The sequence below is a fragment of the Mauremys reevesii genome, linkage group 2 (genome assembly GCF_016161935.1).
Source record: "Mauremys reevesii isolate NIE-2019 linkage group 2, ASM1616193v1, whole genome shotgun sequence".
Taxonomy (NCBI): Eukaryota; Metazoa; Chordata; order Testudines; family Geoemydidae; genus Mauremys; species Mauremys reevesii.
Window position 1 is genome coordinate 40,541,122 of NC_052624.1, and position 16,632 is coordinate 40,557,753.

Sequence of the window (16,632 nt, forward strand, 5' to 3'; positions counted from 1 at the left end):
ATCTCAACCTAGGAATATTTCTTTTTTTGAGGGGGGGGAAGGGGTTTGGAGAGGGAATGATTTAAAAACATGTGTTGGTGCATTTCCTCTTTGTGTTGTGTGCGGGGGAGGGATTGTTGGAGGTGAAGAATATAAAAAGCCATTCCCCCAACACACATTGAAAAAGAAAAAGGCTGGTGATATTCCTACGGTACAAGACAACCATTTGAGTTTAGCAGCGCTAAATACGGGTTAGCATTTCATCCAACTCTAGCTGTGCTCCTCCTAGCACATTTTGATAGCATAGAGTAGCATGTACACTGTGTCTCATTGTTCTTTCTTTAGAAATCTATCATAATTCCTCGGAATCAGGAAGCTGCTTTTACTACACTGGGATTCTTCTTGTTTCATTTCAGCTCTATGATGGACCCAATGCCCAATCCAACCTGATAAGCACTTTCTGTGGAAATACTATTCCCATTGCCGGGAATACCACAGGCACCAGCCTTCATGTTGTGTTTTACTCTGATGGACTAGCCTCTAAACAGGGGTTCCAGATGCTGTGGCATGTAAATGGTAAGATACCCAGAATTTCTCAGTCACTTTATAATGGATAATTCCTTCTTCTCTACAGTATAATATGCTCCAAGCTTACTTCAGCTAATTGCACATTACTAGAAATAAACCAGATATAGGTATGAAATCATCACTTTTCCCTCCAATTTTATAATGGATTTAATACTTAATGTTTGCATGCACACACATATGAAAGGATCTGCCTTATTGGCAAACTAATTATAGGGCCCATGGATTGAGTGTACAAGGTAAGTGAACTGGCCTCTCTCAGATAGAGGTAGTTCCTTTGGAACAAAGGTGAGCTGCATTTGCAGGGCAATGTGGGAAAGTTTGTGTGACTTTCCCTATGCCAGGGGTTCTCAAATGGGGGTCGGGACCCCTCAGGGGGTGATGAGGTTATTACATGGGGGATCGCGAGCTGTCACCCTCCACCCAAAACTCTGCTTTGCCTCCAGCATTTATAATGTGCTAAATATATAAAAAAAGTGTTTTTAATGCATGAGGGGGGGTCGCAATCAGAGGCTTGCTGTGTGAAAGGGGTCACTAGTACAAAAGTCTGGGAAACCCTGCCCTATGCTGAAGATCTTCTGTGAAGAGAGGTCTTAATGTTTCATTAGAGATGAGCCCAGCACTACAACTTTCAGGCCTGGATAAGGCCTGGATTTCAAACCCCGAAGTTCAGGGTGTATGCACTTGGGAGTTCAATTCCAGCAGCTCTCTAGTTTCCTTTGCTGACATTCAGTTCCTTCCATGAGCAGTAAATTCAATTCAATCCTCCCCCAACTGCTTTCTCTGTATGAAATGGCATTGGCTGTGCTGTGCTCAGGATGCTTTTGCCCTGCACCCACATGCGGCAGATGCTGCCACACGCTTCATTAACTCGCCAAGCATGCATACCCGTTAATAAACCAATCTGCTAATCACTATGTTCATGCAAGCTATGGTTGCATTTTCTTAGGAAGTGAAGCTAAAACTGCAACTTTTATCACTGTGCCCATTTAACAGCAATAGTCACTATAACAAGATTGAATCTTATGCCTTTGTACATCCCATCAAAGAGGATTTGACCTTGGAAATAATTAAATAGCCATAGTTGCCCTGTCTGCCTAATCAGTTCACACTATTCAGCTTTGGCAGCATTGTAAAGCAGCTAAAATCTGCTGCAGAGGCCCCAGCTCCGCCACAGACTGCTGTCATTTGTTGGCTCCCAGAGGGCTCTCTTTGACTAGACAGTCGAGTTAAGAATTCAAAGGAGGTCAAGGAGTGTTTTTGGGAAAAGGGTGACATATGCGAAAGGAGTGAGACCTTCGGCTGGACGCAGCAGGGGAAGTGCTACAACACAAGGGTATGTTCTTATGATTGGGAGGTGATGTCATCCTGGAGCTACACAAAGGAAGAAAAAATGGAGCCTTTTGTGTGCAGAGAGAGATGACATCAGCCCCTATACAGTAGCCATGGTTTTTGTTTAACTTTGCTAAAACTCTGAAAAACCTGCCTGGTGCATAGTTCCCTCTTTCTCCCTCCTCGCAGCCCTGAACTCTCCAGACTCAGACCTAGCTCTCCCCCGCCCCCTCCACATTCCTCCCTTATTGTCCATTACTTTCTGTGTCAGCAAGCTCTCATTTTAACTCGTATGCACAGACCTGGGCCTGAAGCCCCACAGACTTTGGGAAGGTTTGGATCTGAACTTCCTGGCCCGAGTGCAGCTCTGTAAGAGAGAGCTGAACCAGAACGCTGAATCTGAATGTCCTCCAACCCTGGGGAGTTTCACATCTGGAGCTGGACTTCACAATGTGGTGTTTGTGCCAGCTAGCTGATACTGGAGCAAATGCCTCTTGCACTGATTTTCAACCCCCTTTCTCCTGTCTTTTGTAACCCCTGGCCCCATCATATATACACAATAAAGGTTCCCCATTTAGCCATGGTTCCATCATATATTGTAATATAAATGTATTAGCAGTGGGTAGTAACATGTGCATGTGCCGCTGCCCTCTGCTGTATAGAATCAAACCTGCTTGAGTGTCTGAGATTATGGGCTAGCTTCTCGCCCTGTTCCAGCCCCTTTGGGTGTGGCAAAGGGACCAGGGAGCTCTCAGCCAACAGGTAGCCAATATAGATGGCTCCTGTGTCAACTACTTCCTTACCCTCCACCCAGGGTAAGGGTATGACAGGGATGGGAAGGAGCATGGCCTAATCTATTCCAGGGGTGGAACTGGAGTAGATGTGGATTTTTAGTCAGGTATCAGTAACCTAGGCCCCTACTAAGATGAGCAGATCAGTGTAGGAGAGAGATTGGGCTTATGTGTCTCTTTTTGTGGTAGAGGCCAGTGTTTTGGAGTGGAAAGTCCTGTATTCTGTTTGCCAGACATCTTAACTGGTGGCTACAGTGTGTGCATGCTATATATCTCTCAGACTCATGTGCCATGTTGCTGAGAGGGATGTATTTAGATTTGCAGCCATGTGTTTGTATAACTTCACACTGACACTCCTCTCAACCCTCCCTTCCCAGCATCTTTGTTTGAAGCTATGCAATGACCGCAAATAACCAGACACTTTCCCTGTTGCTGACTGACTCAATGAGCCCATTTCTATCACCAAGGGGCACAAAACATTTAAACTAATCTTTTGGGTCTTCCCTCTTCAGAGCCGAATATAAATTGCCAAATGGAAACTGATCAGTTTTAATGCCTCCTCTGTACCAGAAATTTGTACCGATTTAACTACATTGTTTTAGAAACTGATCTGGTTAAATCAGTGCAGCTCCCTTGCGTGGGGATTATTATTCCGTCTTAAAAGTGCCTTATAACAATTTATCTTAAGCAGTAAACTTTAGTACAAAGGATTCAATTGCAGCAGAATTGATATACCATTCTTAAACTGAAATACATGTCCATACAAGGGATTTAATTGATGTAATGTAAATTTAGTTACATTGGTTCAGTTTACTCCTGTAAACAAGCACTTAGAATCTTAGAGGGGCTTATTCCCAATGAGAAAGTTTGATGCTGCAAACTGTTCATTCCAATTCTGCTGTTTTCTAGGAAGCTCGACACATGCAAAGTTCATTTTTGCTCCTACAGTGTGCTCTTGAAGAAAGAGTCAACACTTGGTAACACTGTGGGTGTTGTGGGGATGGTACGCTGATTGAATTACTTCTCTACAAAGAAAAAAGAGTTGGGAGGCCAAAGGTCTGTCAGTGCTAAATTACACCAAGGGCAACTGTCTCTGTGAGAAGACACACGTTCCCTATGCACTCCAGCTAAGTTATTAAGCAATGTTCGTAAGACAGTCAGCTGCTTTGCAATGTGCATTACTGCATTTTCTTAAAAGAATTAGTAATTCGACGGCAGGGTTTTGAATGAACTTGACAAGTGAAATTGATTTGGCCCCTACAGCGTAGTCAGACTTCGTCTGTTCTGCCTTTCAGTTCTGCCTGACATACGTGATCCTTTCTCCTTTAAATATAGGCACCACATACTGTTGAGAACAGAGTAATAGAGTTAGAAAGGGTTGTGCCTCGCTAGCCTCTTCCCTCTCCTGGATTTCACGGGGGAGCCCTGATGCCTGGCTGGGGCATAGAGAGGCATATTTGAGTCATGGCTTTTAGGTAAAGAAAATGACATTATTTTGTTTCTATATTTTTACCTAGCAGAAGACAACTGTTTAAAAAACCTAAATAATTACTACATATTTTAAGTGTTTATGTTAGAAGAAAGTGAAAAGACTGTTAGCCTTGCGGTGAGGCATAGCAGAAATAGTCACTGCACGAGGTTGCAGTAGCTAGTCCCTGTAACTGTTTGCAGACTGACAGGTTGCTTGAGAGAGTTCTGTCTAGCCGCTCAGGCATGGTGCCGAGAACCAGGAATTTCTGAGTTCTAGTCCTAACTCTCACATTGACTTGCTGTGTAGCCTGAGACAAGTGACTGAGGGCTGACATTTTAAAAGTGCCCATTAACTTTGGTGCCTTCTTTATATGGGGCCAAACTTGAGACACTTTGGGCCTGATTTTCAGAGGTCAATTGGATCTATAAGTGCTGCTCAGCAAGTCTTCAAATCAGGCCCTATGTGTCTTGATTTGGCCTCCAAAAAGGGGCCCCCCAAAATTAGAGGCCATTGATGAAAAAGTAGGTTTGCTGCCTTTGTAAAGAGTATGCAATACTTACATGCTCATCCCATGCGGGCTATGAATATTAAGGCATTAATGTTTGTACAGCACTTTATGCTGTATTTTCAAAGTGATATATGTGAATGAAGGCCAACATTTTCTAAATAAGTACTTAACATTAGCTAATTAAAATCTCATTTGGTACCTAAATAAAAGTGGCCTGATTTTTTGAAGTGCTTAACACTCACAGCTTCCAGTGGGAATAGTGGGTGGTCAATATCACTGAACATCAGACATTTATTTACATGTCTAAATGTTGGATGAATAATGAAAATCTTGGTCTTGATAATTTTTAGTGATTCAATATTCAGCCTGGAGCATATGTAGGAAAATAACCAGAACTGAGGAGATCAGTAAAATAATGTTTATAAAGATGTGAAAGTGAGTAGAATATCAGAAATGGCTCTCATAAGTAGCCCCTACTCACATAAGTTGCCCAGTTTTCTTCAGTGGAACTTGTGTGATTAAAATATGCTTGTGTGCATAAAAGTTTCAGGATCAAATCCAAATTATCCTTAGTGTAATAGTGTTTTTGGATCTGTATCTCACAGCAAATTTCATGTACAATGTTCCTTATAATTAGAATCAGTTAAAACTAACTGAAACAAACAACAAAAACTCTGATACTATTCATGTCCTTAACTCAGATTTTACATGCACGCTGCTAATTCACTCTAATTCCCTTAAGTGTGGTGGTGTAAGTTTTTAAGTGTCTGGCTAAAATTTACCAGTGAATACATCTGAAAAATCTTGCAAATAGATTTTTGTAGATTACTAATTCCCAAATTCAAGTGTGATTATGAAAGTACAAACGCTTCTCCTGTTAATGAATACCATCTTCTAACCAGTCATGTGCAGTAATATGCAAAGACCTTTATAAATCATCCCTTGTACAATCTTCAGTGATTACTAAGATTTCAGCCAAAAGAAAAAAAGGCCACCAAATATATGTTTTTTGAATTTTCTGTTTGTTTGGTTTCCTAGCAACTAGTTCCAGGGTAGGTAGCCGTTGTATATATTTTCCAAGGGAACCCCGAGACCTCTATGCTATTAAAGAAATCACACTTTTTTTTCCATGGTTTTAAAGTATATAGGAGAAGTTTCCAAAAATGACTCTGGGGCGCTTTGCCCAAACTGAGTACATAGTGTACGCAATTCAGCCTCTGGACATTTTTCCATTGTGCAGCTGCCTGTTTGTGCAGCTGCCCAAATACTGCATGCCCAAATAGTTCTGTGCTGTAGAAAAGGTTTTAAGCATTTTTGCTAGGTACTGAATCCTCTCAAATTCACTTCAGCTTCAGGAGGAGTTCAGGGTGCTCCAGGGTTTAATTTGTTATGAAAGAGGTGCTGGGGCTTAAACAATTTTTTTTCACTTTCATATCTGACAAGCCCTGGCACAAATTAAGCACTGGGGTGTTCAACACATTGCAGGGTCTGTCCCTTAATTTTTATTTGCCCTCTAAAGACTGGATCCTCCTTCTAATGCAGTAAATGGCAAAATTCCCATTTAGTTCAATTAAAGCAGAATCGACCCTATGTTTGTAGACGGATGTAAGCACTGTTGAATGTTTTGTGCTGATTTAATGGGAAAGTTTGGTGCCAGCCAGAGACTGGAAAATATTTGATTAGCAGGGATAGATGCAGCATCACTTAAAGCTTATTCTCTTCCATTGTCTCAATAAAACAGGGAATACGCCTTCTGTTTAGGAGAGAAATTACATTCTGGGTTAAATAAAAATAAGTTTCTAATTCTGCAGGGAGGAAGAGGCTAGGATATTCCATTATTTGTAGCCGGCTTTCTTAATTTCTGACTGAAGTTATTACTAGATTCCAAAAGATGGGTCGTGGAATTCTTCCAAAATTTTTCATAATTACAGTTAATTTCAATTTTCCAGTGATTCTGGTCTGTAGATCATTTGAATTCCAAATGTAATGCATGTTATGTCTCTGGTAACAAGCCTAATTAGCTGACACTGAATGAATTTCAAATCCTTTAGTTGATTGAAGGCTCCTTGGGACAGGGACTGTGTCTTTATATGTATTACTACAGCATTTAGTACAATGGGGGCCTAGTACAGTGGGATTTACAATACAAATAAATACAAATAATATTTGTAGTTTATAATCAGGGCACAGAACAATGCTATGTGATTTATGTAGCTAATCAATACAGTGTAAATTGTGAACTGATCAAACATAGAATTTTGAATTGTTTCAGTAAATAGTCAAGATAAAAATTAATTAAAAGATTAGTACGGATAAATGCTCTAATGTTCCAGTAAGTGAAATAGGAAAGTGTTTCAAACATGGCTGAATCAAAATTTGCTTTTGAATTTTTTTTCTCCTCTCAGCTGTAGAGCTTATTGCTGGGCAAATACTGCAAATAAACATTCCCAAATATGTGTCCACATTTTATTATGAAATTTGCTACAACTATACTGAGCCCCTTTTGTGGTTACTTTCCATAAATATTCTAACAAATACATTTACTGGCAGGAATGTTTGCCAAAACAGCTGACTTCAAGCAACATATTTACAGGAAGAGAATTTGTAATTTATAATATCAATTATTCACCCCAGAAACTATTTCTAAACTCCTAAGCGCTGGCTTAGTAGCTGCCTTCATTTAGTAGCCAACCCTTTATCAGCCAAGATGCTGAGGAATATCAGTCGAATAAATTATGTATTACAAATTATTCAGCCAGGTCTAATATTGACCAGCTTTTTGACATAGCATGTATAAAGAATAGATTCTTCAAATGCTGCTTTGGGAGCAGCGTGCTGTGGAAGAAAATTAATGGCACATAAGAGTTTGATGTTCGGTGTGTGGTTTGGATAACTCATCCAAGGATTAGTGATTGAAGTCACAGAAAATATCACCCATTCTTGAAAGAATTTTAGTGAGTAATCTGTATGTGAATTTGAATGTTAGACGTAGGAGTTGCAGAAAGGGAAAGGTCTGCTGCTCAGTGTAAGTTTTCCATTTGTCTGACCCATTTTGGGTTTAAATAAAGACATGTCTTTGTGACTGTCAGGAAACCAAGCTTAGTCATAGTTGCCTGTTTAATTTGAAATGTTCCCAGTTTCTCTACGCTCAGATAGGTAGCAAGTTGCATCTGTACTCTGTTGCATGGCCAGAGTCCTAGGGGACCCTGGCCATGCAAGTAGGTTGGTTGAGAAATCTTTATCAGTTTCCAAAGTCAATTGAACTGTTTTTTCCATAATGAATTTTTTCTCTAAAGTGCCCATGTCCTTTCTCCACATCTCTCTCTCTCTCTCTCACACACACACACACCACACACACACCACACACCCACACACACACCCTTAATGCTGAGTGATTTGACAGTCTGTTTATTTTCTCCAAATGGGCTAGTTTCTTTTTTAAGTAGCTTTGACCAGATTATGCCTTGCTTTTCCAGAAGTGCAAAAACAGGAAAGGAGGAGAGGACACAAGGAGCCTTTCTCTCCTCTTGTGCCTCTGGTTAGAGGTTTTTGATTTCTGAACGTTATTGTAAATTGGCAGGGATCCACTCCTGCTGTGGTAATGTGTCAATAAATGCAACACCCTTATACTGCATAACTCTTTCGAAATTGAGCTGACTGTGGAGGAGCTGACCATATATTTTAATTTACAATTTGCCTGCCCTCTATTAGCAAACACACTTATACTTTGATTGTGTAGATTGCAAGTAACACTGACTGGCTTAGTAGCTGCCTTCATTAGTAGCCAACCCTTTATCAGCCAAGATGCTGAGGAAAATAGTTGCATTTAATAATAATCTTTCTCAAACCATTGATTTAAAGACACATGAGGAAGGAATTAAATTTAACAGAAAGTACGGCATCTAGGCAAAGATAGTGGGTTCGGGGTATGTGGTGTGCGTAGCTTTAATATGTATTAGAACATCTAATTTTTCTATGGCAGTTAAGTAAGAGGGATTTTGTTATTATTCTACAAAGACATTTCCTTGAACTAAGGATTCAGCTTAAGATAAAGTAGCACTTTGGCCCTGGAATTTTACTGTTCTGGATTGGATTGGAGGCTTTGTTTAATTTTTTTTCCAAATGTGACAAAACACCTTTTTTTTTTTAGTAGGATGCAGTTTATAAAAGCTTCTGCAATTATTTTTATGAGAAGGGCAAGGTTAATAAACAGCCATTATCTCTGTAAGCATGTTCAGTGGATCAGTGTGTTTCCTGTTGATGAAGGAATGACTTCCGTTTCCCTGATCAGTCTTTCCCAAACTTGGGATGCTGCTTGTTCAGGAAAAGCCACTGGCAGGCCAGGCCAGTTTGTGTACCTGCCACATTCACAGGTTTGGCTGATCGCGGCTCCCAGTGGCCGCAGTTTGCCGCTCCAGGCCAATGGGAGCTGCTGGAAGCGGCGGCCAGTACGTCCCTTGGCCCGTGCCGCTTCCAGCAGCCTCCATTGGCCTGGAACAGCGAACCACGGCCACTGGGAGTCGCGATCGGCTGAACCTGCGGACACAGCAGGTACACAAACCGTCCCATCCCGCCAGGCGCTTTCCCTGCACAAGAGGCATCCCAAGTTTGGGAAACACTGTTCCTGATGAATAGGAATTGAGAGGAAAATCAAACCTGAAACTCTCCTACTGTTTGCAAACACTTCAGTGTGAAATGGAATGACACAGGGACATTGACTGTAGCTAGCGATGCATTCCATGATTGCAAATTCTGGGTCAGCATTCAGACAGACCCTGTATGCATGACATGAAGCAGACTTAATGCTGGGCTGATCTGAGCAAACGGTATTGGTCAGAGTGTCTATAGCAAAGAGAATGTAACGTATTGGAAAAAAAGAGGGGCTGCAAAAGCTACAGCCGAAGAAGAACAGGTTGAATTCTTGCCTCATGACTGCAGTCAGTCAGCGTTGCTCGCCTGTGGTGTGGAGCAAACATCAAGATATTTTGCAATCCTGTTAGAAGGGACAGATGACCTTGGATGAACTGAGATAATGCAAGAAGAGTGACAGCTCTCATGCCTCTCAAGTTTCCTTGAGGCAATTGTCACTTGTGTCCCTTGCTAACCTGTGAGGTAGATCCTGCATCAGTGTGTGTCCTTCAGGTGTCAAAGCCAAAAAAGACAGAATAAGGTTTGGACCTTATTTTTAATGATGACTCAAATGACCCCACAAAAGCTGTGTTGGTAGAAGATTAATAGAGGCTGAATTAAAAACTTGCGAACTCCTAAGTTAACACTTGCAGAACCAATATGCTGCTGCATACAGGTGACATCAGCAGAGAAATAAAGGCTTGGGGATCAAGCAAGCTCCTGGTCTCCTCACCCGCTGCCAGTTGTGGGTAGAGGAGAGGCTACATCCTCCTAGTTGAATCTGTCACTGGCTTCTCCAGCCTTTCCCCATCTGTAGGCAGTTTCATAGCTTTTACAGTGAATCACCGTAGGGCTCTTCTTCCTTGGAGTGTGGCTCAAAACCAAAGTTTAAGTACTACATTTTGCAAAGCTGAGAGAATGGTAGTAGTAGAACAGTGCACAGCTTTCAGACCTTGACTTCCAAAATGCCCCAGCAGAGATAAACGCAGAAGAATAATAGTGTAATAAAGGAAATTATTTGTTCTTTGGGGGCTTAAAGAGGAGTTAGTCACAGCAGCAATAGTAGTGAGCAATATCTGTAAATGATCTCTGTCCTCATAATGACTCCATGTAAATGTGTGGGGGAAGAGGGGGCGAACCAAATGACATTGCAGGGAGGGCTTAATTCTGGAAATTCTCAAATTTGGGGCCACTAATGATTTTTGCCTGCACTGTTAATATCTGCCTTTCTGGGTGTGAACTAGACATTTTAATACAGGGATTTCATGTCACAAGACACAAGGCTAGATTCTCCTGTCCGGCCAAACTGCAGCAATGGAGGTGGAGAGGCCCGGGGCTTTAAGCTACTTTTGTGGGCCCCAGATCCTAGGTGTGACCAGTAACTGGTTTGGCCCCTGACATATATAAGAGCAATCCTGGGGCTCCTCTAACTTACACCCTTTGTGCAAAGGCCTTTCTGGTAGTCAGTGATTGCTGGGATATCGGATATAGGCAGGCAGGGCTGGCTCCAGGCACCAGTGAAGGAAGCAAGTGCCTGAGGCAGCCAATAGAAAGGGGCAGCACTCCGTCTGTTGTTGGGGCGACATGTCCGGGTCTGCGGCGGCAATTCGGCAGCGGGTCCTTCACTGCCTCCCTTCCTCTTTGGCAGCATTTCGGTGGCAGCTCAATCGCTTCGCTCAATCGGGCTTTTCTTTTCTTTTTTTTTTTTCCCTTCGCCACTTCGGGTGGCAAAAAAGCTGGAGCCGGCCCTGTAGGCAGGACATCAAGAGAAATTTGGAGCCTTGGTATAATGTGATTGATGGGGCCCCACCACCTTCTATTTCACTTTATTTACACATTTAGACACCTAGAGGTCCTGGTGCAATTGTCCCACTTTTCCCCCTGTCTTGTCGGGTCTGGATATAGGGATGCCCTGGCTATGCCTCTCTCATTTCTCCCAAGTGTGCTCCCTCAGCAGGAGGCCAGGAACGGGAGTGGTTTAGCAGCTGCTACAACAGCCGTAAACCACAGCCATAAACCACTTAAGATTTACCCAAACAGAGGGAAATCTAAGGGGCATATCTACTGGCTTTTCAGTTGCTTTGTGCCACCAGATCAGGGGGCCTTCATCTGGTCCACAGAGTTGTTGGGGTTTTTTATTTTCACAATAACTGGTCAATTTAATAACCATGGGGGAGGGGCAATTTCTTATATGAAGGGGAAATGCATTGTATGTTTCTAACATGGAGTGTTTATTCAGTTGCAAGTGTGCAATTGTAAAAGAAAGATTAATATTAATGCCAAGAAGTTAATTCATCTGTTGTGGCTTGGCAGCTTGCAGTCATGCTTATTAAGCTGATGGGAATTGCATTGTCTTGTATTTTATGGTTTCTAAATTAATGGGAAATAATATGATTACAACAGAAGGAAGGCCCATAACGAAAACATGTGTGAGCCAGTTAAAGTCATTGAGAGCAGTGAGAGCATTACACCCCTGAAAATCAGACTGTAGGTTTCTAGAATTAGTCAAACAAAATTCGAGGTGAAAATTTTGACCTTTTCTTTTAGCCTCAGTTTCTTCACCTGTAAAAATGGAAAAACTGAGGTGCAGCGAGAAAAAAGTCAAAATTAAAGCTAGTGATGCTCACACACCTTTGTAAACTGGTTTGAGCTCCTCAGATGAAAATTTCTGTATAATTGCTAAGCATTATTTTTGTTATTATAACAGATACTACAGAGTGTGACCAATTCCACTTTGTATGGCAGGTAAAGTTAGCAAAAGCAGAGACTGAAATGGAAAAGAAAATAGTGCTACTGTGGCTAAAATGGTAATGCTTTTATGACATAGTTCATTGAATCATAGAAGTGTAGGCCTGGAAGAAACCTCAATAAGTCATGTAGTCAGGTCCCCTGCACTCAAGGCAGGACTAAGTATAACTAGACCATCCCTGACAGGTGTTTGTCTAACCTGCTCTTAAAAATTTCCAATGATGGAGGTTCCACAACCTCCCTAGACAATTTATTCCAGTGCTTAACCACCCTGACAGTTAGGAAGTTTTTCATAATATCCAACCTAAACCACCCTGGCTGCAATTTAAGCTCATTGAATCTTGTCCTAGCCTCAGAGGTTAAGGAGAACAATTTTTCACCCTCTTCCTTTTAACAATCTTTTATGTACTTGAAAACTGTTATCATGTCCCCTCTCAGTCTTCTCTTCTCCAGACACACAATCTTCCCTGTGGCAAAGTACCTGCTTCTCCTCAGCTGGCTCAGTCCCTTTTTGCCTTGGAGACACAGGCTTGGGCAAAGCAAAGTCCTTCCCGGTCACACAGGGTCTGGCTGATCCTTTTCTCAGTCCCTTGCTGTTTTTCTCCCCTTCTGGGGACAGAGTGCAGTCTTCCTTGCTGGAAGAGGTCAGATTCTTGCTACACCTACTCACTGGCAGCTTCTCTCACTCCCCCACTGTTTCCCTGCCAGGGAGGGTTTAAAAAGGTCTCCAGCAATTGGGGCCAGCTGAACCTAATTAGTTCCCTGGTAACCCCTGTTCCAGCTGAACCTAATTTCTCCATGGCTATCTCTCCTCAATGGAAAGGGAGAGGCCTTTTAACCCCCCCTGGGACTAATTCCTACCCCTCCCTTTGTAGCCATTTGTCCTGGGTTTGCCCAGGGCCGCCCAGAGGGGGGGGCGGCAAGTGGGGCAATTTGCCTCAGGCCCAGCAGGGGCCCACACGAGAGTTTTTCGGGGCCCCTGGAGCGGGGTCCTTCACTCGCTCCGGGGGCCCCAGAAAACTCTCGCGGACCCCGGGCCCCCGGAGCTTCTTCACTCCCGGTCTTCGCTGACCGGGCGGTCCTTCCTCTCCGGGACAGAAGGACCCCCCGCCGCCGAATTACAGCCGAAGTGGGACCCGCCGCCGGAGTGCAGCCGGAACTTCTGCGGTAATTGGGCGGCGGGGGGGTCCTTCCGTTCCAGGACCCGCCGCCGAAGTGCACCGAAGACCCGCGGCAGGGGCTGCACTTCGGCGGCAGGTCCCGCTTTGGCGGTAATTCGGTGGCAGGGGGGTCCCTGCCGTGGGTCTTTGGGGCACTTTGGCGGCAGGTCCCGGAACGGAAGGACCCACCGCCACTGACTTACCACCGAAGCAGGGCCCCCCCGCTGCCCAAGACCCCGGGCCCCCGGAATCCTCTGGGCAGCCCTGGGTTTGCCACATCCCTTATAGGTCATATTTTCTAGACCTTTAATCATTTTTGTTGCTCTTCTCTGGACTTTCTCCAATTTGTCCACATCTTTCCTGAAATGTGGCACCCAGAACTGGACACAACACTCCAGTTGAGGTCTAATCAGTGCGGAGAGGAGTGTAAGAATTACTTCTCGTGTCTTGCTTACAACACTCCTGCTGATACATCCCAGAACAATGTTTGCTTTTTTTGCAACAGTGTTACACTGTTGACTTCTATTTAGCTCATGATCCACAATGATCCCCAGATCCCTTTCCGCAATACTCCTTCCTAGGCAGTAATTTCCCATTTTGTATGTGTGCAACTGATTGTTCCTTCCTAAGTGGAGTACTTTGCATTTGTTCTTATTGACGTTCATGCTGTTTACTTCAGACCATTTCTCCAGTTTGCCTAGATCATTCTGAATTTTCATCCTGTCTTCCAAAGCACTTGGAAGCCCTCCCAGCTTGTTATGGTCTACAAACTTTATAAGTGCCATCTGTATGCCATTATCTAAATCATTGATGAAAATATTGAACAGGACCAATCCTTGCAAGACCTTACTCAATATGCCCTTCTAGACTGGCTGAACCATTGATAACTATTGTCTGGGAATGCTTTTCCACCCAGTTATGCACCCACCTTGTAGCAGCTTCATCTAGACTATATTTCCCTAGTTTGTTTATGAGAAGGTCTTGCAAGACAGTATCAAAAGCCTTACTAAAGTCAATATATACCACATCTACTGCTTCCCCCCATCTACAAGGCTTGTTACTCTGTCAAGGAAAGCTATTAGGTTGCTTTGATATGATGTGTTTTTGACAAATCCATGTTGATGGATACTTATCACCTTATTATCTTCTAGGTGTTTGAAAATTGATTGCTTGATTATTTGCTCTATCATCTTTCTGGGATAATGTTTAGATATAGTGTTTAAAAATCTGGCCCTTATTTCTCCTAGCTTTAGGATTTTCTAGTATCAAAGAAACCTGTATTCTTTCTTAATATATGCAGGGAGTGGAGGGAGGCTGCATCTTTAATAATGTGGGAATGTGTGAAATTATAAAGAGCTAGACTGAAGTACTGAAGGTGTGATTGTCAGGGGTGGCTCTAGGCACCAGCAAAACAAGCTGGTGCCTCGGGCGGCAAAATCTAGGGGGCGGCAAAAGGCTGGGGCCCCAGCTCATCCTGCCGCTGCGAGCCGAGGAGCGGCCCGTCCCCTGCAGCCGGGGGGGGGGGCGGCAGGCTGGGCTGGCGGACCTGCCGCAGTCATGCCTGCGGGAGGTCCACCGGAGCCCCAGGACGACTGGACCTGCCGCAGGCATGACTGCGGAGGGGGCGCTCGTCCCGCGGCTCGGCTGGACCTCCCGCAGGCATGACTGCGGCAGCTCAAGCGCAGCCGCCGGACCCACGAACCCTCCGCAGCCGCGGGAGGTCCAGCCGAGCCACGCGGGACCAGCGGTCCCTCTGCAGTCATGCCCGCGGGAGGTCTGCTGCTCCCGCGGCTCCGGGGCGCCTCCCGCGCATGACTGCTTGGGGCGGCCAAAAAGGTAGAGCCGCCCCTGGTGATTGTCAGCCTGGCCTGACTTGGGAATCTATTTTTACACCTACAGATTTGTGAGCACAAATCATTGCAGGCACTGTACAGCTATTTAAATGTCTGCCTCTGCTTGTACCCACAAATAAGGTATTTTAGAAATCTGAATCACCTAATTTGTTCCTACATATAGTTGCAGGTGCAAAATTACACCTGGGAAAACAGAAGCCACTGTTTAAAAATCTGGTCTTTATTTAAAAAAAAAACCCTACTTCTTCCCCCATCCCCAGCATGAATCCAGTGGGGAAGGCTTCTGTAGCAGAAGTAGTTTAGGATCGGGGAGTTGGCACCTTCCCCACTTCCTGCCACTCACCTCCTCCTATCCCCGCTGATGTCTTCTGTACCTCTTCCCCTCTACTCCATGCTTCACTGCCTCCCTGCAGCGCTGCCTGACATGTGAGCCGCTCATGCTTGAGGATGGGTGGAAATGACTCACTTAAAACTGGGGCCCAAATCACATCAGCTAGAAACCTGGGAAGAAATCAGCCTTGTGAAAAGGAAAAGTACTATAGTGTGATCAGTTTACTTGCATTAAAGAGAACATTATTTTAAACTAGAGAAGTTCTGTTGCTGAGATACATTATGTGGTTGACACTAGCTGTGAGGAGGAGATTTCCCATTCATTTAGTGATAACTTGAGGGGCCAGAACCTCAGGACCAGATGAGGTGTACTGTGTGAAGATGCCTTTACATTTTCCTAACCAAAGAGCTGCTCTAAGCTGCACTAGCTGGAACAGCCTCCATGAGGCCATTTTGCTGACCCAGGATCATTGGAGTATAGCAGGATTTGCCCATGTCCTTCCCTGTCCTGTCTTGAAATGCTGCCTATACCAGAGTGTCCAAGAGTGAGTGGCATAGAACTAGCTTTATTCTACTTGGCAATTCCCCTACCCACCTGTAATCCCCAGCTTTCTATTTAGGATTGCTCTCTGGCTGAGGTACTCCCTGAACAGCACCAAGCAGCTAGACAGGGGCTGGCGACTGGTCCCAGATTTTGAAGTATCCCATATTCAACATACTCTGTCAATTGTTTCAGCACATCGCTAAAGAAAAAAAAATATTGTGATAAAATTGGGCCTGACCACAACCATACTAAGGCTCCCACTGATTCTGGTGGGAATCTTTTCCCCGAGTTTCCCCAGCACAGCTAAGGTAATTGTGAGAATGCCCTCATTTCCACTGACTGGCAACCGTGTAGCTGCTACTTTGATTCTCTTCAACTTCTCTGTAAATGCGTATCTGGTTAAATAACGCTAAACCTACCTATTTTTCAAATGTGCGTGTAAGTAAGAAGGGGGATTGCTGTGTGCGGGTAGCATGTTAGTCGGACACCAGCATGGTGGTCTATTACAGCACACACATTTTCTCAGATAAGAGAGACAAAGCCAAGACAAAAGCAGCAGTGACTACATAACCAAATGGTGTCCTTGCCAATGGATTTTCATTTTAATCATTACAAGTCAGTGATTTCTCCCCAAACTTTTGCCATTAGGAGATCACAGCCCAAATGATTGTACAGTATTTGCATGTTAAAAGTGTGCTGAGA

At 43.8% G+C, this 16,632-nt stretch overlaps 1 protein-coding gene across 2 annotated transcripts in view; it reads left to right on the plus strand.

The window, feature by feature from the left end:
• CUBN (cubilin) overlaps positions 1-16,632 on the plus strand; it is a 189,659-nt gene that overhangs the window by 54,747 nt on the left and 118,280 nt on the right. For both annotated transcript variants that reach the window (XM_039526922.1, XM_039526923.1), the window contains one exon: positions 396-555. In XM_039526922.1, the coding sequence (XP_039382856.1) occupies positions 396-555 (160 nt within the window). The remainder of the gene's footprint in view (positions 1-395; positions 556-16,632) is intronic.